At 39.1% G+C, this 22,799-nt stretch overlaps 1 protein-coding gene across 2 annotated transcripts in view; it reads right to left on the bottom strand.

Moving 5' to 3' along the window:
- The window catches only part of VAPA (VAMP associated protein A), a 41,061-nt gene extending 19,787 nt beyond the window's left edge, over nucleotides 1–21,274 (bottom strand). The window contains exon 1 of one of the 2 annotated variants that reach the window (XM_044243412.1): nucleotides 20,967–21,274. In XM_044243412.1, the coding sequence (XP_044099347.1) occupies nucleotides 20,967–21,045 (79 nt within the window). In that variant the 5' untranslated portion in view covers nucleotides 21,046–21,274. The remainder of the gene's footprint in view (nucleotides 1–20,966) is intronic. The other variant, XM_044243411.1, reaches the window with a different exon arrangement.
- Nucleotides 21,275–22,799: the final 1,525 nt, after the last annotated feature.

The following is a 22,799-nucleotide window of genomic DNA, read 5'->3' as shown; positions in this document are numbered from 1 at the left end:
AAAAACTAACAGTATTTTTTTCCAGGTGGTAGACTTACAAATAACTGTCATTTTCTTCTTCATTCCTTCTTATATTGTATAAAATTTCTATATGAACACGTATTATTTCTATCAAATAAAAAGTATTTTCAAAGTTTTGATTTATGAAGTAAGCCCACAACTATATTCTTAGAGTGTGCTTTTACGACATTATTGAAGAGATGAGATTTTTCCAGTGGTCTGCAAACCAGTGCAGGTCTTCAAATCGATTTTACCAAGCAAATTCCATTTTACAGCAAAAATCTCTTTATCGAAAGATACTACATCTAGTGACAATAGTGTTCTTGCTTCACACCTTAATTAGGTCTAATTCATTCACTCATATATTTGTTAAGTGTTTCTTATAAGCACTATATCAAATGTTCTAGATACAAAATTTCTAAACTTTGGTGATATACCCAAACATGAGAGATTACGAAACAAAAAACCCAGAAGGGTAATCTACTCCTACTTGAATTAAATCAGTCCTAACTAGTATAACCTCATTTTTTTTAAAAAGAGGGTAAAAGAAAGATTACAGCCACTTTTTATCTTGGCTGAAGAAAAGCCTGTAAGACATTATGTAAATTACTTTAGGCAATAAAATTAGTATCTTTTACTTTGGGCAAAATACAAATTTAAAGGTATGCACCAAGAGGAAGCAGGGACTACACACTTCTAACTAACCCAAAAGCAATTTTAAATGGCTTTCAAAGCAATCAGTTTCAAGTTATATTTTTTAAAAGCAAAAAGGGTGAAATCAAAGACATTATAGAAACTATCTTTATTTAAATAAACAAAAATAAGCATGACTATAGGCAAACCTTACAGCATGGAACCCAGATTGAGAAAATTCTTCAACTCTACCAGATAGTTTCTCATTTACCTGAATACTGGAAAATCGTCTAAGACAAAGATTTAGAAGGGGAAAAACAAATAACAGTCAAATGAAAAGAGGCATTCAGAAAGAGTGCAGGAGATGAAAACAAACAGATCTGCCAAGGGAAAAAGACTTCAAAGTTAAGGTCGTTAAAAGGTAATTATTCCAAGTCCTAAGGAATGAAATGATCTTACTCTACACTCAAAATTTAAGTTGTAAAAAAAAAAAAAAAATTTAAGTTGTAAAGTATTTTCCAACAAAGATTTGGAACTCTTAAGAGGGAGAAAACAACAGTAGAAAACACAAAGGCAGAGAAACAGCTACAAAAAAAATTAACAAAAAATAACTGTTTAAATCAACAGGTATGCATTTTTTTTAAGTATATATACAAAGTATGATCTTCTGAACAGGTTGCTTTAATTATATGGTAACATTAATCACTCAATTTGTGTATTATTTTACCCCCTTTACTTCTTCAATACCAAATGCTTGCATTTTTCTACAAGCAGCTAATTAACAACTCCACCAATACAACAGCATAGGAGGTAAAAGGAACAAGGTAATCTGTCCATTTTGCACTCGAACCCATTGGGTAGAGACATTATTTTAAACTACTGATGAAACTAGGAGTCTTAAAAGATATACAGATTCAATTTCTTAACATTCTCAAAATTCATAAATTACTAGAGATATTTAAGAACGTGTAATTTTTTTTTTAAAGATTTTATTTATTTATTTGAGAGAGAGAGACAGTGAGAGAGAGCATGAACGAGGAGAAGGTCAGAGAGCGAAGCAGACTCCCCATGGAGCTGGGAGCCTGATGTGGGAGTCGATCCCGGGACTCCAAGATCACGCCCTGAGCCGGAGGCTGTCGTCCAACCAACTGAGCCACCCAGGCGTCCCAAGAACGTGTAAATTTTTATAGGGCTATTTCAACACTAGCAGGAAGCATGGATAAGAAAACAATTTCTTAGAAACATGACAAAAGAAACCTTTCTCAATACCTTAATTTTGAACAATCCTATTTTTTATAACATACTTATGTAAGATTTTTTAAATTCAATTTTTTAAATCATCTCAATTTGAGGAAAATACCGATTTTCCAAAATAAGGTAAATTAACAGACCTTTAAAAGTGATTTAGAAAATTACCATGTGTCAATTTCCAACAACATACGAATTCTGAAGTAGTACTTAAAATTTGTATTGCCTGAGCTTATAAATCTTTAATAACAGATTGTGGCTGACACAAAAATGCAAACTATCTAAAGAAAAAGATAAAAGAGGCTTTTTTATTTAGCCTCTGATGAAGATGTAAAGATATCTTTATTTTATATCTAATATCGAAATGAATACATAAAGATGAAGATATAAAAGGCTTTTTTTCTAAAGAAAAAAGCTCACAAATTTAAAACAAAGTTCTTAACTGAATATATTGACCTGACCAGTAAAATGTGAAACTTCCCACCTAACAAATGAGTAAGCCCACCTAACATATGAATTTGAAATTTTCAGCTCCATTGTGTCCCTCTACCAAAGCATCATATGCGCTGCTATCCCAGCAAACAGCTCAGAGTCTGGGTCTATTTTCCAGGTTAAAATGGAAACTTAGCTCACACTTAAAACATTCGCTTTAAGAATAACCAGATTTAACTGTTATAAGAAATCGTGGAAAGAAACGTCTGATCCATTTCTGTGAGTCACAGAACCCCTTGAGAATCTGATGAAAGCTATATACTATACCCCAAAATAGCCAAATACTCACAAAAAATTTACATGGAATTTTGGGGGGCAAGGGTGCGATAGAGAGGTTAGGGCCAGTGGGGGGGGGTAGGCAGTGCAGGCTTTGTGAAGAAACCGTTCATGGTAAGAGTCTTCCGGGACCCGGACAATGAAAGGAGCCTGGGCAAGCACTGTCTACACAGCTGTGGGCAGCACTGTACAGTAAGATGCACACAGCTTCACCTTTACTTGATCAAGTCTCATCCGAGAGAGACTAGAGATCCTGTCTTCACTTTAAGAGCTCTTTATCAAGAATCTGGGTGGGAAAGGGAAGAATGGGTTGTCAAAGGGTTTGAAATTTTCTGCAGTATTAAGCTGGCGCTTAATATAATAATATAATAAGCTGGCGCTTATTACTGAATAAGTAATAATAAAGAAAAATCTAACAACAACAACAACAACAAAAAAGCTACCATATATCATAGATCCCTGAATCCTCAGGTTAAAAAGACCTGGCAAGGGGCACCTGGGTGGCTCAGTTGGTTAAGTGACTGCCTTGGGCTCAGGTCATGCTCCTGTAGTCCCAGGATCAAATCCCACATCAGGTTCCCTCCTGGGGGGTTGGAGGGAACAGACATTGGAGGGGGGGGTGCAGGGATGAACAGGATGTTAGACATTCTACAATGCCTGGGCAGTCACATACAAGTAAATATCATGCCCTCATCCTATGGAATTTTCAAACAACCCCTCCCAGGAATTCATACTAATGAAAATCTTTCCAGAAATATATCTACTATGTGAAAAAGGAAAAATCTCTTTTCTTTCCTCCAAAACTTGAAAAGGTTAAGTTTACCATCACAGAAAATTACTGTACAAACCGCAATGCCACTCATGATACTTGAATCACAACACACTTGTATCAGCATTTGTGACACACACAATTCTACTCATATGCATAAACTTTCTTATTTTGCTCTTATTAAGTCAAAATGTTAAAGAAAACCAGTCAGCCCTATTCAGATAACTGTTGTGTTCTACTAAATCCAAACTTACTTGTTATTAGGAAGGTTACAAGTATCTGGCTACTTCATTCCCTCTTGTTGTAGTGATGCCCAAATATTTACACTGAAATGCTTATGTCATTATCAGTTTTCTTTTTATTTCTCCTTTATGTTATAATTAGGACATTATACTAAAATTTTAAAACCGTATGCTGACAGGCAATATCATTTATGAACTTTATTTTGACATGGTAAAGTGGGCATTAAAGAATATAAAATACAAAAATGGGACATCCTGTCCAATAGGGTTAAAAACCACTGCATTGTATCAGTAATCTCCTGCTTGACTTAATGAAAACTTATCATTTGCAAAGCTCTGGTTGTTAAACTATTAAGAAAAACAAGTAACTGTACAGGGACCAACTTTGCAGGGAAAGAGAGAGTAACTGGGAGGGTACAAGGAAGATTTTTTATTTTATTTATTTGTCAGAGAGAGAGAGCGCACAGAAACAGGCAGAGCGGCAGACAGAAATGGAGAAGCAGGCTCCATACTGAGCAAGAAGCCCGATGTGGGACTCAATCCCAGGACTCTGGGATCATGAACCCAGCAAAAGGCAGCAGCTTAACCGACTGAGCCACCCAGGCTCCCCTAAGGAAGATTTTTAAAATGATTAGCCAAGCTCTAGTTCTTGTCCCAGGCAGTGATTACATGGATATTTAACTTCTTGGTAATTCTATAAACCGTACATATTTTTCATTTATGCAAAACAACAATTTTTTAGAAAAGCTGATTCTTCATGTATCCTAAAAAAAAAACCTGAAAAAAAGTGAGAAGCAGTTTTGATGAGAAAGTAAATATCTGAAGCAATTTATATAAAAAACAAGTACTTTTTGAAGACATCTAAACCTTAATCCCTCTAAGCGGAGGAAAATCCTGCCAGTTGTCTAACGCAAATGCTTAATTTAACATTTAGAAACAATCACTGAAATAGTCCATTTGGGGGCGCCTGGGTGGCTCAGTGGTTTAAGCCACTGCCTTCGGCTCAGGTCATGATCTCGGGGTCCTGGGATCGAGTCCCGCATCGGGCTCTCTGCTCAGCAGGGAGCCTGCTTCCCCCTCTCTCTCTCTGCCTGCCTCTCCGTCTACTTGTGATTTCTGTCAAATAAATAAATAAAATCTTTAAAAAAAAAAAAAGAAAGAAATAGTCCATTTTAAGATTACCTAATAGTATACTAGTCACCAGTTACCATTTCATACATACTTCCTAGGTTAGAGATGAAATCTCACTGTTTGTATATAATAGTATTCCACATAAGATAAGAAAATTCCATATGATACTTACTGTACTCATCAACAACAAAAAAACTATAATCAAACTAATCCTACCTTTTGTAATTACATGGGTTGTTTCTTCCTTTAGCCTCACTTTTAGGCAGCCATAACATTTCCTGTCACTAAGTACTGTGTCCTAATTCCAACACAACTGTTATTGCCAATAAACCAAAATCCCTATGCCCTGCCCCAAATTCTGAAAATCAGAAATGTAACAGACACAAATATGGTCTCTGTGGGAAAAAAAAAATCTGGACATAAATTTTAAAAAGCCTGCAAACTAAAATTTCAGAAATGTGGTAAAAGTTTAGGACAGCTACCTAGAAGGATGTGCTAGGTGGGACTAGTCTGCTTCCTTTATCTAAAATATTTTTCCTGCATGAAATGCCTTTTATACTCAGGCTATATACCTAAAATGCTAGCAAGCAGAAAAATGATTTCCTTCTAAAATCATTGGCTCACCTTCTAAAAATGGGACCCTTAATCTCCATATCCCCAATTTTAAAAAGAAGCTCATAACACTTAAAAGAGCTGAAAGTAGAAACACACTGACTAGACAAATTTTTGAAATGTTGTCATCTATCTATATTTTTATATGAATTGACACTCAAGTTTTTCTGAAATGCCAAGGTGAGTCTAGTTACAAAAACTGAGTTGGGAGAGAGAATAGAAGACAGCTGTTGGCTTGGCTTTTCCCCCAACATTTTACTGCAAATTTTCATACAAAGAAATTGAAATTGGGGCGCCTGGGTGGCTCAGCCCTTAAGCATCTGCCTTTGGCTCAGCTGGGGTCATGATCCCAGGGTTCTGGGATTGAGCCCCACATCAGGCTCCCTGCTCCATGGGAAGCTTGAATGAAGCAGAAATGCTCCTACTTCTCCCTCTCCCACTCCCCCTGCTTGTGTTCCCTTTCTCATTGTGTCTCTCTGTCAAATAAATAAATAAAATCCTTAAAAAAAAAAAAAGAAGAAAGAAAGAAATTGAAATCATTGTAAACAATCAAGTATCTATTACCTAGAATGGACAATTAACATTTTGTTGTATTTGAGACTATCAACCTATTTATCCATCTCTGTCCATCCACCTTATTTTTGATGCAAAATAAGCTGAAGACATCAGTACACCCACTCCTAAATACCCCAACATGCATATCAATTTGAGTTCAGTATTTGCTTACTCTTAAAATCAAGTTTTAATTCATGATAAGCAGTAGTCTATAGCATAGAGCATTTCAGAAACTCAACAGGCCTCTGAGATGCAGCTTTAAGAATAAAAAGGCAATGTACGTGAACATTAATTCATGAACTCTGAGACATCCATTTAGGCTAGCTACTCCGAGTCCAACTGGGAGATAATTCTCTACAGGTCTCCAGCATTTCTGCATGTTTTCAACGTGGAGGCACGGGAGCTTTCATCCAGATTATCTTGTCAAGGATGTATTTAAAGAGTGAATAGTCTTGGAAAACAATGCCTCTCTCCTGAGAAGAGAGCAGGCTTCTTATTGTCCTTTATAATAAAGATAAGGTCTTCCTCTAGGAAAAAAAGGACAGGTAAGTTTCCATGCAGCCCACTAGCAAAGACTCAGATTTCCTACACTCAACAGCTTCTCAGCTATGATGCAAACCCACTACATGAGAAGCATCTGTCTGAACTAAATCCATGTGTTGCCCTTGGAGGGGGCAAAGAAAATCAATGCAAATACAAAGCTCATGTTACATACACTGTCATGAATAATAAAGTCCTCGGTCTCCGAACCCAGGAATCTCATATATTCTACCAATATTCATAAAATTATAGTACACTCAATTTTCAGACCCTTCAGTTCTTGACAAGGTCTTTCTGAGTTCTTGGCTATGGGGAACAGACTCAGTTAGTGGCCTCTGAATAATTAATAGTAGACAGTGCAATGAGCCAAGGCATGAATCTTGGAGAAGAAAGATGGCTGACCATACCATTCCCACAGCACATACTCTATACCTCTCTCAGAACACTTCTCACCTACTTTATTAAGTACATGTTTTATCTCATCCAACTAAACTATACACTCCCTAAGAAGAAATAGTCAATTCATTCCTGAATGAAATGGAGTAATTAACACAGACTGTAAGTCATAGCAGCTGCTTAATACTACTTGTTCGCTATACATGCAGTGAAGTATGCTTGAATAGTCACCTGGATTCTTTCTAATGAACATGTAACAAAATAAAAAATATCAGAAATATGTATGAACCATAACATTTTTACTCCTTCATCCTACCTTTATTGAAACAGAATAGTAAAAATTCTAAAGAGGAAGACTGGATGCTTAGCTCAAACACATAAATAATGCAGCTGTAGCAAAGCAGGTGATGACTACACTTCCATGTTTCCATGGGTTTTAGCAATTAGCAGCTGTATCAGATTATACAGTATTCTAGTTAGATAAAGATTACATGGCTGAATACATGTCCTATTAAAATAATCATGCATGTGGAATATACACTTTACAGTATACAGAATATCTACACTAAGATTCTCCAAAATTACAGTAGCATGGCAGTAGCAGTAATAGTAAAAATAGTGCTAACAAGTTTTCATAACAGCAAGCCTTTATTGGGCACTATGTATCAAGAACGCTGAACGAATTATGTCCCTCATAACAAGTTTACAAGTTAGACACTTTATTATCCCCATTTTACTGATAAGTCAACTCAGACTCAGAAAGGTTGAAATACTTGCCCAAGGCCATAAACTACCAAGCAGTGGAAGGTGGGGAAGTCAAATCAGGTGTGACTCCAGAGCTTGAACTCTAATAAGTTCTGTATATATTTTATGCAAACTACCTAGCTACAGTTGTTTCCTAATTCATAAGCATTCCAGGCAGATTTCTAATAAGCTATGAAATGGCAGTCAAATCATAATATATGAAACAGATTTTTTTAAAAGAATTTATTTATTTATTTATTTGACAGAGAGAAAGAGAGAGAGAGAGATCACAAGTAGGCAGAGAGGCAGGCAGAAAGAGAGGGGGAAGCAGGCTCCCCGCTGAGCAGAGAGCCCGATGCCGGGCTCAATCCCAGGACCCTGGGATCATGAGCTGAAGGCAGAGGCTTAACCCACTGAGCCACCTAGGCGCCCCTGAAACAGATTTTTAAATGGATATTTTATTTCCCTTTTTCCCCATACACAGGTCAACTTAATATTTTCTTAAGTAAGCATCATAAACAGTAAGATAGTATCTTATGTTTTACATCCAAGAAAGCCCTAAAACATTTTCATTAGAATTTTTAAAAACGAAGTCACCTTAATTTATTTGTGGTTTTTATTTTTATTTTTTCCAAATACACTGAAATTTCAGGCTTGAATGCAAGGTTCATGAAGACTGGGTCTTCGTTCTGTTTTCTACTGTATCCCCAACAGCTACAAAAAATCCCTGGCAAAGCAAGTAGTGAACATATATTGTATAAATATATCTGTACAAATAAACAGAGTACTACTTTCTAGAAAATAAAAATGAGTCAATTCTACTCAAGGTTTCAAAAATACTAAACATACCTTGTATTAAAGCTTCACTAACATTACTTATAAAAATATGGATCCTGAATCATGAATACATGATGAGAATATAGATAAAAAATCTCCAGGGGCGTCTGGGTGGCTCAGTGGGTTAAAGCCTCTGCCTTCGGCTCAGGTCATGATCCCAGGGTCCTGGGATCAAGCCCTGCATCGGGCTCTCTGCTCGGCAGGAAGCCTGCTTCCCTTCCTCTCTCTCTGCCTGCCTCTCTGCCTAACGTAATCTCTGTCAAATAAATAAATAAAATCTTTTAAAAAAAAATCTCCAAAATCCACTTAATACAGTAGTGTGTAGTCTTTCAAAACAAACAAACAACAACAACAACAAAAAAAAAAACCCACCTACTTTTCTCATCTAGAATGGGGCTTAAAGTCATAGTTAAAAGAAGTTACCGACAGGCAGGAACCTTGTCATTTCTTTTGCACCAGTTTCAAAAAATGTAGTAGGGTTTTGATCATATAGTTAAATACTCATCCATTAACTTTACATGGAAAAGCACCTAAGTCAAAAGTCAAAATATCTATTCTCTTCATTCCTTTAGAAGCCTTTTGGAGAGGGAGGGACCAGTTTCTGTTATTGATGATGTAATATGACATTTGTAAAAACTATAAAGTAGCACACTGAATTAGAGGTTTCAAATCTAAAACCATTTAGCTAGGTGAGTGACCCTGACCAAACCACCTGACTTTTCCAAGGACAGTCTAACCCCATGCATTTTAGCATCAGTAGACCAAAATGACCTCCAATGTTCCTCTGTGCTCTAAACTTATGTGACATTATGATCAACTTCACCTGCTTATGGCTTTAATTAAAGAATATCTTCTACTCTATGGCAAGATAGCAGAAAACTCAATCCTAAATTTTCACAGCTTTATTAACATTTTGTATTAAGTTATTGTAAACATTTTATAAGTGCTTTTTTAGAACTTCTGACACTCACTCTGCTAAACAATCCCATGACAGTCTTGAAAACATTAGGAAGAGAATAAACAATAAACTGTCTTTTCAGAGAAACAAGACATTTTGATTTGTAACTTTATATAAACTACATCCTTCCATTGTGTAACCTTCTACTAAAGAAAAATAAGACGTACACACACCTAAAAAACTATTTGAAAAAGAACATTTCCATTCAAAGCTAAACATGAAGGATGCCTGATACTTAATTTAACATCTTTAAGGTGAACCATGAGAGACTATGGACTCTGAAAAACAATCTAAGAGGTTTGAAGTGGCGGGGGGGGGGGGGGGGGGGAGGTTGGGGTACCAGGTGGTGGGTATTATAGAGGGTGTGCTTGCATGGAGCACTGGGTGTGGTGAAAAAATAATGAATACTGTTTTTCTGAAAATAAATAAATTGGAAAAAAAAAAAACATCTTTATTAAAACAGAGGTGGCTCCGTATCTTAAGAGTTTAGGTGACTTTTTAAAATCTAATTCAGAAGGATGGTAGGGGGTGGGGGGCGCTTGGGTGGCTCAGGTCATGATCCCAGGGTCCTGGGATCAAGCCCCCCACCAGGCTCTCTTCTCAGCAGGGAGCCTGCTTCCTTCTCTCTGTCTCTCTGCCTACTTGTGATCTCTGTCAAATAAATAAAATCTTTAAAAAAAAAAAAAAGGATGGTAGGAAACAAAAAAGGAAATGGTTATTTGGGGAGAAATGGAAATAAAAGTTTTTAGCACCATTTACATATCTAAAACTTGTTAGATTAGAAGAAAATGATCCTATTCCTAAGAAAATGATCACAATAATATTAACAAGAATACAGGAAATAAGTGTGTACAATTACAGACAAAAAACATAAGAAATACATCAAATGTTAACAGTCGTTATTTCTAGATGGTAACATTTCAATAATTTTTATTTGCTTTACACCTTTCCATCCTTTTTCAATTCACTACATTAAGTATTCCAAACTTAGTGTCCAGAATTTTATGATCAGGAGGACTTTTTAACATGTATACCTATTAGCTCAATTTGTTCATAAAGCCTTTTATTTGCGGGGGGGGGGTAGTGAAAATTTTCAGAAAAACACACCTTCTGAGGATCAACTGTTAGTGAACTTTTTGGTTGTGGGAACAGTACTCAGAAAACAAGACCAAGTGCTTCACCTTCCCCCATGTTATAAAAGTATCTCTGATTTTATAGAGAAAACAACTAAAGAGGAAACAAAGATACCCTATACCTTTAAAGCTATGGCAGTCACTCCAACTCATCAGATTATCCAAGTACCGGGATAAATACGTATAAATATATATACATATATACACACATATATACATCTGTGTGTATATATATACACGCACACACACACAGCTTCAAAATAAAAGCTGTCAAAATGTAGGGCCATAAGAAACCTATCGAATTACACTGCAAGCTAAGTATTTTAAAGTCTTCTCATGTTAACAATTCTTTTTAATTAACATCTCTATTTTTAAAAATGTTAACTGAATCCTTAGAAAGCTCTTTAAAATACACATAGACTCATTCATTTAACCTGAATTTTGAAAATAGCACAAAATGTTCATGATTACTCTAAAGAACATTCCAAATTCCAAACAGAATAGCAGCTAAGCAAACTATGGTATATTAATGACAAGTAAGTCATCAAAAATAACTATGTGGATGTTTTTTCCATAAAAATTTAAGACACTGATCTAGATTATTTTCATAAAGTTAAATGTGTGACCATCACAAAGTTGAAAATGTTTTCACAAATTATGAAGTCCAATCTTGTTTAAGCAACGAATTGATTATGAAGAACAAAATCATACTTAAGAGTTTATTATAAAGATATAAGAAGTCTCAATGACACAGGAAATGAAGTATAACTGGCCTTAAAACACGAGGCCACAGGGCGCTGGGTGGCTTGGTTGAGCTATCCAACTCTTGGTTTCAGCTTAGGTCATGATCTCATGGATCAAGGGATTAAGCCTGGCAGTGTAGGTATCCCGCTCAGCATGGCATCTGCTTGAGTCTCTCCCTCTGACCCTACTCCCACTCATACACATGCTCTCTCCCTCCACTCATGCGCTCTCTAAAATAAGTAAATAAATATTTAAAAAAAAAAAGGAGTCTTCATTCAAGAGAAACCGATTCCTGGGACTACCAGATCTCTGGCCAGCTTTTCTCCCCCTCTTCTCTCTCAACTAGTTGCCTCTGCTTAAGACTTGGCACAAATCAGCCTACTTTAAAGACCTAAAGTCTATTATCTACCTTTTTTTTTTTTTTTAAGATTTTATTTATTTATTTGACAGAGAGAGATCACAAGCAGACAGAGAGGCAGGCAGAGAGAGAGGAGGAAGCAGGCTCCCTGCTGAGCAGAGAGCCTGACGCGGGACTTGATCCCAGAACCCTGAGATCATGACCTGAGCCGAAGGCAGCGGCTTAACCCACTGAGCCACCCAGATGCCCCCCTATTATCTACCTTTAAGTGTGCTTAAAGGGGTGGTATCAAAATTCTGGCTGGTCAGTCATCAGCACATATATTGGCTGGCCTTGGGTTAGGTGCTTGCCATTGGACCAGTCAACACTGGGGGACAAGGGATCCTAAAAATTTACCTGCAGGAGCCTTTCTCAGAAAAATAAATATCCCCAAATCTCACTTCTCGTATTTCTCACAAGAGAATATCAACCGATGCCAATAGTAAGAGCTCAAAGAAACAACACATTTAATATACAGTTATGATTTGTAAATTATTACAGGATAGCTATAAATTAGATTTACTTTCAGATGCACATGGTTTTCTATTTGTCTTTATATAACTTCATTTGTGAAATGTTACTGGAAGGTTGCAAACATACTTGTTTACCTATTTACCTTCCTATAACTTAACGTATTTTTTAAAAAAATAAGACCTCAGACTGTAAAAGACTTAAATTACCAATTAAAAATAAAAGGAAGTAATACAGGAAAAACAAATGAAGACTTTGGGATCTAATCTTCTAAAGGTATTAAGATTGGTAAAATAATTTTGAGTTTTTCTCGCTTATGAAAAGCAACACAGGGGAACCTGAGTGGCTCAGCCTGTTAAGGATCTGCCTTGGGCTCAGGTCATGACCTCAGGCTTCTGGGATCAAGCCCTGCTTTGGGCTCTCTGCTCAGCAGGGAGCCTGCTTCCCCCTCTCTCTCTGCCTGCCTCCCTACCTACTTGTGATCTCTCTCTGTGTATCAAATAAATAAATAAAATCTTTTTTTTTTTTTTTTTTTTTTTTTTTTAAAAAAAGGGCAATGCATGTTCAATGTGAAGTCCTGGAAAACAGAGAAAAGTAAAAATATAAAAACAAGGCACCTGAATCCTAAAGCAGAGCTGACAGTTAACATTTTCTTTCCAACCTCTTTTTTTGCACATATTACCAGAAACAGGCTCATATCTACGCAACTTTTCTATGAAGGCTGTTACCACAAATCAGCATCACTAAAACTGGGATAACCGGACATTATACCTGATGTGACAGGATTCCATCCATGAAGTATTTTTACCAATAAATACTGAAACCTAAATCTAATCAAGCCTTCAAATCTAAATCCAAATTTACAGGAAACACATTTCAGACATATCTAGAATATCAGAAATTCTACTGAACAACCTAATCTTTCTCAACCAGTAAATAGTATGACAAGAAAAAGAAAAAAAAGGAGGTGGGAGAGGTGGTGTTTAAAAGTAAGACTTGGATACAGGACAACCAAATGCAATACACGGAAGAATGAACAGCTAAAAACAGAAGTACAATTAGGGAAATTTCAACAGATTAAATATTAAATGGTATTAAATAATTATTTTTGGTTTTAAGATAATGACATTATAATTATGTAAAGAAAATGTCCCTTTATTAAAAAAGCAAGATCAGGTATTTAGGTTTGAAATGTTTGATATCCACAATCCATTTAAAACCCAGTAGCAAACATACAAAAAATAAACAAACATGATAAACTGCTGTGATTATTAAATTTAAGGATATGAAGTTATTAGATTTAAGTATAAAGGTTCATTACAGTATTTTTATGAATATTTGAAAGCTTTCATAAGTAGTTTTAAACTTTTTATCTAGTAATTTGAGTCACATTTCAGTTAAAATAAACAAGCTTTTGCAAGTAAGAGCAACCCTCTTACATTTAATCTTCTTTTAAAACAACTTTTAACAGTTGAAGAGAAAAGTAAGATTCATTCCGTATTAACATTAACCACCTTCTCCTCTGAAAGGCAGCTAGCTAGGACTCCAATGAATAGTCCGTCAAGGTTAAGATCCAAAAGCACAGGAAAAAGAGAGGGCAGAAAGTGCCTCTGAGAAAATAAAAGGGTGCTTGCTAACAGACTCTCCTCACAGAATACCTCTGCATGGTGAAGGAAGGTCTTACCTAAAGGAAACTGAAAGGTAACTAATACAGTAAGCCAACAAAAAAAATTACCAGCACTAACAATCACAAAATACCAAACTTTAAGAACAAATCAAGTTTTCCCAATTCCTTATATATATTTGTCCACTTACAGAAACATCTTGTTTTCTTTTTGTTCTCAGCTGTCACACATATTCAAAACCTTTAAGGCCAGAAAAACTATCCAGGAAATCACCTAGTCCTGCTTCACACTTCACAAACAAAAAAGGGTGAAGCACAAACAAAAAAGGGTGAAGCACAATGATGAGAAAGATTCATGGTTAGTCAGCTTTTAACAAAATATCCTACAATCTCTTTTTTGGAACTAAAAAAAATTTGAAAACACAACTACCTGCAAAGACAGATGAAAACCCCACTGAAAAGAGATCCAAGATGAAAACCATGGAATTATAGGAGAAATCATCAGAGTCCTATAAACGTAATCAACATTTATTGGGCCATCATCCATGCCAGATCTTGTTACCATGGACATAAAAATAAAATAAGTATATCCTCAAGTAGTTAACCCTACAGTTTGGGAGAGAAAAAATACACAAGCATAAATACTATGTAATGTGATATTACAGATAAGCACAAGGTTCAATAGTGGCCTGCAGAAGAAGGAAGGTGATGACCAACATGGATCTCAAAATCAAAGACTTCACAAAAGTGAAGACTGGACTGGAGACTGCTTGACAAATGTGAGGGAGAACAATACTCTGGACAGAGCCTGTACAAAGTCTTGCAACAGCTTAAAATGTTTGGAGAAATAGTTTCATGTAACCAGAGCTACGAAGAGAAATGAAGAGGTAGGCATTGGATTTTGGACTTTTTCATCTACATAATGGGAAAACATGCCAGGTTCTTTAACCAAAGGAGCAATAATACCGGGTTTGCATTTTACAAAGGGTAGTTCTAGCAGCAGTGTGACACTAGTGAAAAGCAGGCCTATTTATAGACTAGTAGAAAAAAGACAAGAGATCATCACCCAAAATAATTATCCAAACCCCAGACCTCTCCCTCAGTAAAATATCCATATAACCAAAACCTACTAAGTTACCTTTTGTTAATTATCTTGAAGGGACCTGAAAACATCTAACATACCTAATGAAATCAGGATCCTCCTCCTATCACTCTCCCAAACACCCCAAGTAAAACACATGTGGTCCTCATTCAAATATCCAGTGTTTCTTTTTTTAGCTCAGCACACAGCAACACCATTCGTCCAGTTACATAAGTCAGAAATCTTAAGAGACATCCAAGATACCTTTACTCTGCATAAGCTTATCTAATAGACCACCAAGTCTCATTGGCTTGACCCTCTAACTTTTCACCATCTCCAATACCTCAGACCAAGCTGTCACTTCTTGCCTGGACCGGAACAATTGCCTAATTCATCTGTTTCCCCTCTAATATTATATGATGTTGTCGCCAAAATTATGTCGGGCTTTTTTTAAAAAAAATATGTATGTGATTATCACTCCATTCCCTCTACCTCTACCATTCCTCCCACTTAAAATCCCTCAGTGGGTTAGGATAAAAACAAAACTCCTTACTCAACCAACAAACCAGCACAACACTCATGAAATGTTAGGTTAACATGTTAAGTAACATTAAATGTTTCACCCTCCCTCCTGCCACAGGATCTTTGCAAATACATGCAACTCCTACTGCATTTTCCTTTCTTCTTCACCCAGGAAACCGCTCATTCTTAGAAAATCTTAGACAATTATTCTCTTTCCAGACCAAAGTCTTCTATTTCACATTTTCATAGCACTACACACTACTTCATAGCTACATCTCCTCGTTCTGATAACCAGATTGGTGTCTATCTCTCCCACTGGAATTGCCTCATGAATAACAAAGATTGTTTTATTCAAAACTGTAGTTCTAACACTAATTCAACACTTATGACACATAGCAAAAACTCAAATCTTTACTGTATAATGAATTAAAATGAATATATTTAAGCAGAGTTGTTTTAAAAGAGATTCAAGAGTTATCTCTGGGAGGCAAAAATACAGATTTTAATTAAAAGATATACAGAGTATTTCTGGTATAAGCAATCATGATACCACAGAATATTAAAAATATGGGAAGACTAGTAGGCTTGGGTTATAAAAAATCCATTTGGGATATAAAACTTTGATATGTCTGAATTAAGGAGTGCCTGGGTGGCTCAGTCAGTTAAGAGCCCAACTCTTGATTTTCGCTCAGCTCGTCATCTCAGGGCTGTGAGATGAGCCCTGTGTAGGGCTCCTAGCCTACTTAAGATTCTCTCTCCCTCTGCCCCTCCCCCGCAAAAAGTCTTGAGTTAAAATTCAAATCCAGACAGTCAATAAGCAATTCTAAAACTGACTACTGTAAAGTCTCAATTAAAATATAAATTTGAGTGTGAACCAACATGGGCAAAGAGAGAGCAAGGAAGAGAAGTCATCAAAACAATGAGACTGAACAAGAAAAGTTCAGAGATAAAACCAAATCAGAATCTCAGAAACATTAGCAATTCAGAAAAAGCCCACAAATGAGACAATAAAGACAGCAAAGAAAATTAGAAGACAATTACACAGAAGTCAAAAGACTTAAATTTTTAAAAAGAAAAATTGTTAATAATGTCAAGTGCCAAAAAGAGAAGCACTGGAAATGCTGATCATCTCAAAGCGATCAGCAATCAATAAGCAGTGAGGACAGAAGCAGTACTACAGTGGACAAGAGGTGAGAAACTGGACAGTTAACAGGGACAATTTTTCCAAGTCTGACTGCAAAGGAAATGAGGGAGAGAAAGGGACAAATATCAGAAGGAGCCGGGAGTCAAAGAAGTTATTTTGTTTGCTTATTTGTTTTTAAAATGAAAGACTTATGTGTATTTGTATGTTTTAAAGGAAGAAGCCAGTGGTTGAAATCACGAGAGGGAAAATATCCGAGGAAACACAGTCTAAGTATGAGTCATGAGGGATTTTACCTTAACCAACAAAAAGAGAATAAACAAGCTCGAATATGAGAAGGGTTTTTCTTTCTCAGGGTGAAAAGTATGGATATGTGCAGATGAACAGGTGTTACGAGAGGAGACAGCATATCACCAAAGGGATTAAATGCCATACTAAAAAACAAAAAACAAAACAAAAAAACGGACTTTTATCCAGGGGGCAATCAAGAGCTACTCAAAAGCTTTTAAGGAATGAAGTAATAAGATGTCTGTAGCCCAGGAAAAGGCTGGGGAAATCACCCCTGGGATCTGATGAAGCCACTGCGAAACAGGAGCTGATCTGAAAGACCTAAAAGTGTGCCAGGAGCAGAACTCTACATCCTCACTTGGACTTCTTAGTAATGTGCTGCTAGTCAAAGATGCCCTGGCGGACACATAACAGTTTCTTGGTTCCTAAGAGGGCTTAATTTTCTTTACTGGCTCAATACTGCTATGGACCACCTTCAACACAATGGTTTTAGTCTACTGTCCTTTCTCTGATTATTATGAGGAAGAATACTCTGACAATTTATTTTAGCATTTTCTAAATTTCTTTCTTCCAACTACTCTCCAAAACTACAATACTACTCTACAAATAAACTGTATAATACAACTGGAAAAAATTTAATTATAATAAATTATAATGGGACAAAAAAAATCTCAAGATACAATATCAAATTTCAAATCTGAATTCTAGGTCAAATTACTGCCATGATTTAAACAGAATTTGAAAATATCTACCTCTTTTTCTTTACCAAAGCAACAAAAGAGCTACCTTAGAATTCATTACACCCTTATAAAAGAACCTTCATATGCTGACAACTGTATAAAACAAAAAATTTTAATAAAAGTACTTATAAAAATGTATTAAACTGGTATCTGTTTCTCCATAGTTGTGCAAAGTGCTGATAATTCCTATCAAGATGACTGTTACACATATGACAGAAAAATTCACTATCTATTCTCAGAATGATTAAATGAGTCTCTCTTGGAGAAACCATCTTTGTCAAATGTTGAGTTCAAAAGGATTCAAATAAGCCTACTGAAAGGTAAGAGAATTTTGAAAACTACCCTTTAACAGACTTAAACTAAAAATTACAGATGATATGGGCGCCTGGGTGGCTCAGTGGGTTAAGCCGCTGCCTTCGGCTCAGGTCATGATCTCAGGGTCCTGGGATCGAGTCCCGCATCGGGCTCTCTGCTCAGCAGGGAGCCTGCTTCCTCCTATGTCTCTCTGCCTGCCTCTCTGCCTACTTGTAATCTCTCTCTGTCAAATAAATAAATAAATAATCTTTAAAAAAAAAAATTACAGATGATTTAGGGCAAGTGAGTATGAAATGACTTTATATCATCATCAAACTAAGCATATGGAGTTTGTGGATTCTAAATGAGTCTCCTTACCTAGTGCTGAACGGTGCACTGGAATAGAGAGAGCTTTCCATCAAGGCAAATTATTTACCCTTGACTAGAAAAATAATATAAAGGAAGGAAGCAATCAAATGACACCAAAGGTCACCTCTCCTAATTCATCCTACCCTCCTGTTTCCCAATCCTCCCCATTATCCCCCCCTTAGAACAGAAACACACAGCAAACCACTGAAGTATAAGCCACACATTCTTTTACATCAGTGGTTGAGTAAACTACCACTCCCTTGCCCAACCCTTTTCTCCTACTCCCTAAAAACTGGCCTCTTTCAAGAAACCTGGGGGGGGGGGGTCTCTCTTCATACCAGTCTGCCTCTGTTATAGCACCTACAAGCCTTTTAGGTCTCCCTCACTAGTCTCAAGAGCTCCTCAAGGGCAAAGATAAAACCTAAAATGTTGCACTGTTTTACTGGGTACTTTCCCCATTAAACTACAAACTGTAAATCTTTTTCCCCCACCTTGTTTAGCACTGAATCCCCAAATATAAACCTATGACTGCTGAGTTACTCAGCTGTATAATCTTAATACAGGGATGGCATAAAGCTTTCAGTAAGTGTTCACTAAATAAGTGGCCCAACTGAGTATATCTCTATAAATTTTCAATGAATTATTTTTTGAAGTCAATTTTAAAAAGTGGTTATTGATGTCCAAACTTTTAAAAATGGTCCTTGGGAATTACTTTCATCCATAACACAGGAAAAACCTGTTCTATAATCATGACTAATAACTCTACAATACCTAAAATAAGTGAAACATATGAATGTTATTGCGTAGGGTTCTGAGTTTTTTTAGCTCGCTTCTCCACTACTATTAGTCTCTTACTCTGGCAACATCACAACTTTTCTAGGATGAAAACTTCAAATTCCGTGGACATTTCCTGGCCTAAAACTGGTTTTAAAGGCTTCTAAGTCCCTAACGGCAATATACAAACGGTTATCCAGTAGAGAAATTTACTCTGTAAACTCAGCCTGTCAAAAAGTAAAAGTTCTTTTAACTTCTCAAAAGAACACAACCCATTATTGGGGTTACATTAAATTCCTCCAACCAAAGATCATGGCTATCTAAGGTAACTTCATGATTCCCCAAAGGTGTTTTTTTTTTCCTTTCAGCTAAAACGATAATGAAATGCCACACACACAAACTTGTTACAATAAAATACATTTAGTGCCTCTCAAAATATCTGAGTTGTCTTAAAACTAAATCCTTACTGAAAAAGCAGGTCCCATTTCCATTCAAAGAAATTTGCTAATGTATTAAAAAGCTTGCGAAATAAACTACACACTATTACTCTAATGCCAGAAAACGGTATTTTAAAATTCCTAAAAACTATTTAAAACGTTGCCTATGGAAGGCAATGGTTTCTCCCTTGGACTCAATCCTCTACAACGATAAAGGATTTATTTTGTTGTAAAAGCACTGAAATGGTTACACATTTCACAAAAACTGCTCTCATCGTAACTGCTGAAATTGAAATACAAGATAAGGAACTTCCAAAAAGCGAATCATTTTACACTTGAAATGAAGACAGGAAGGATTCTTTCCATTCTGGATCGCCACACGCTTTCGGTATTCGTAAAAAGAAGCCAGTTTAACTCTCTTCCCTAAGGTACCCTACATACTGAAAAACAAATGGGCCAAAGAGGCCTTCAGGATTCCTGAGGGATCACCAAATCGGACTTATAATTTATCAGAGGCACTGCTACAAAGTAAATTAAGGGCGCTCGAGAGCTGAGTGACACCTCATCAACCTTCTCCGAAACCGCAAACGTAGAGGCAAAAGTCCTCAACACTGAAGATTCCGCAGCCAAAGAGCTAAGCTCAAGAGCTAAACAAGAGCAAACACCAGGTCCGCCCGGCGCGGAAGGTGAGCTGAAATGTCATACGGGAGGACCAGGAAGACGTCTACTATTAACCTACTACTATCAATTCCCGGGCTGACGCATAGCTTTCCTGCCCGCACGCGCTTGGGTCTCTGCCAACACAACCGGGTAAGTCATAACCAGAGGACTTCGCGGGCTTCTCCGCCTCCCTAACGCTCCTCGTACCTGACAGCCGAATTCTAAAACAAGGCAAAAAGGTAGGCAGCAACCCCCTCCGCAAGGGCCGGGGGCCGGCTCCACCCAGCCCCTGCTCGAGGCGGAGGGGTGGCTCGCTCTCGGAACCCAGTCCGGGGCCGCCGCACCGCCGCCTCGCCTTGCCGAGCCTCCCACCGCCGCTGACAGCCGGCTCCGGCGACCGACGCACTTGCGCCACCCCCAGACCCCCCCCCCTTCCCGTCGCAGACCCGAGCACACGCTCTAAGGTCACCGCCCACCCACACCCTCCCAGACAACGCCCGACGGCCCCCGGGGGCCAAGGACGAGAGCCAGGCACCGGCAGCAGCGCGGGCAGCACCCGGGAGGCGCCCCCGCGGGACCGCAAGATGGCGGCGGCGGCGCCAGGGCCGGGCCCCTCCGCCTCGCCTCGGCCGGCGCGCGCATGGAGCCGCCAGCGGGCGAGGGAGAGAGCCGGCCGGACGCCGGGCAGGCAGGCCGAGGGCTGGAGCTGGGAGCCGCGGCAGAATGGAAAGTGCCGGGGCGTGGGGGAGGGGACGTTCACTCGCGGCCCGCCGCCGACCTTCCCTCAAACCCTCCCCACCCACCCTAAATCACACCGTCCGCCCGCCCCACCCGGGCAGCAGCCCTCTCCCAGCCCACCTTTGAATTTGAGGTCTGTGGGCGGGTCGAGGACCAGGATCTGCTCGTGCTTCGCCATGGCCCCGGAGGCGGACGCCATCGGAGAGACAGCGCAGAGCGGGGGCGCGCCCGCGGCGGCGGTTTGCTGGCTGGGGGCGGGGAACGACGGCGGCGCCGGCTCCGCGGAGCTCTATGATGGGGCCAGCTCACGGCTCCCGAACCCCCGACGCCTGCCGCTCTGTGGCCGGGCCACTGGGCCGCCCGCTGGGTCAGCAGCTCTGGGTCTCACAACTGACTCAACCTCACACCAGCCGCCGCGGCCACGCGCACTGCGATCCTCGGCACCCCACGTGACGGCCTCTGCGTGCCTACGTGCGCGCCCCGGCGGCCGGGAGCCTCTTGCGCTCGTCCCGCCCTCGAGAGCTACCCTGCGCGGCGCCGGCTGCTGCGCCTGCGCGCTCCGGACCTCGCGACCCCTCGGAGCTCGAGCTGTCAAGGGAAGGGGCGTGCACAGAGGGCGGAGCGAAGCTCGGTGGCACCGATGCGGTACGCACCGCAGGGCAGAAGGGCGCAATCTTCGGTCACGTTTAGCTCCGACTACGAAACTGGAGAGCCTGCTGTAGCAGCGCATTACCGTCTTCCGAGTGGGAATGCCTAACAGAAGGAAAGAGTAATCGGGCTCACTCACTACAACTCCCAGCATGCCAGTGGGACCTGGTCCTTTTTCGGCGCTGCGCGATGCTTGCTGGGAATTGTAGTAGTGGCTGTTTGTGGGCGGGAAGGCTAATGAGGTCCGTTGGAGGCGAATGGGGTGGGGCGCGCTGACACTCCTTTTTGGCTTACAGAGAGCGTCTTTTCTGCGCTGAAAAGGGGGGAAAAAAAAAAAAAAACTTTTGAAAACTGACCTGAGGTCGCCCGCCTAGAAATATAAAATACACCCTGTGGAAAACAGGCCGGGATTTGTCAATTTATTCTCCATGTAAAACTACCCATCCCTTTATTGGCAGGGCAACATTCTCGGTCGTATTCCAATCCAACGTCTACTGCTTCCTGAATTCAATCCAGTGAGGCAAAAGCAGATGAGGAAACACCCCTCGTTTAGGAAGCAAACCCGCCGTTGGGGAACTCTGACGAGCTGGAAATAGAAACCAAAATCTACCCCGTTTGTGCTTCGGCTTTATTAATGATAGACCCAAACCGAAACCGTTGTCACGTTCCCGTGTTGGACCTGAACCCCATCTGCATCATTTATGGATAGCGTGTTACCGGTTGAGGACGATCTGTGAGCAAAGGTGCTGACAGACCTTTAACCGAGTGCCAGGGTACTCGGGGACAGGAACATCGAATGAAACAAATGAATGTGCCGTAAATAAACCTGTACCGTACTACTTGCATTTTAGTCCCTAGGACACGCCACAAAAGGAAGGACATGCTGAGGCTGCTGCCATGAAAGAACAGCGCGGTTTGTCCGGAAAATAAGTGAGCAAGTGAACAGTAATCTAAGTGTAGGCACAAAGTCCCAAGTTCTCAAGCTCAGTCCATGCATGTCTCAGGGCCCATCTGGGGAGAGGTCTCCAGAACAGCTAACCCAGCGTCAGGGGAAGATTGTACTACACCGGAAGAATGTGTCTCAAGCCGTGAAAAACCTCGGAGGATAGGAGTGCTTAAGTGGTCGGGAAAAGTCGTTTCTAAATTTGTCCTTCCTTTGGTTTATTTTTATTCACAAAATTTATTTTGAAATTTCAATCACCATCAAAGGAGAATACAAAAACCGCATGTTTGTCAAGAGACGGCTTAAGGTTTAAAAAAAAAAAAAAAAAGTTAAGATTGACAATCACTCCACGGGATAGTGTC

The sequence above is a fragment of the Neovison vison genome, chromosome 3 (assembly GCF_020171115.1).
Source record: "Neovison vison isolate M4711 chromosome 3, ASM_NN_V1, whole genome shotgun sequence".
Lineage (NCBI taxonomy): Eukaryota > Metazoa > Chordata > Mammalia > Carnivora > Mustelidae > Neogale > Neogale vison.
Note: the sequence above shows the minus strand (reverse complement) of the source record. Positions and strands in the feature narration are given on the sequence as shown.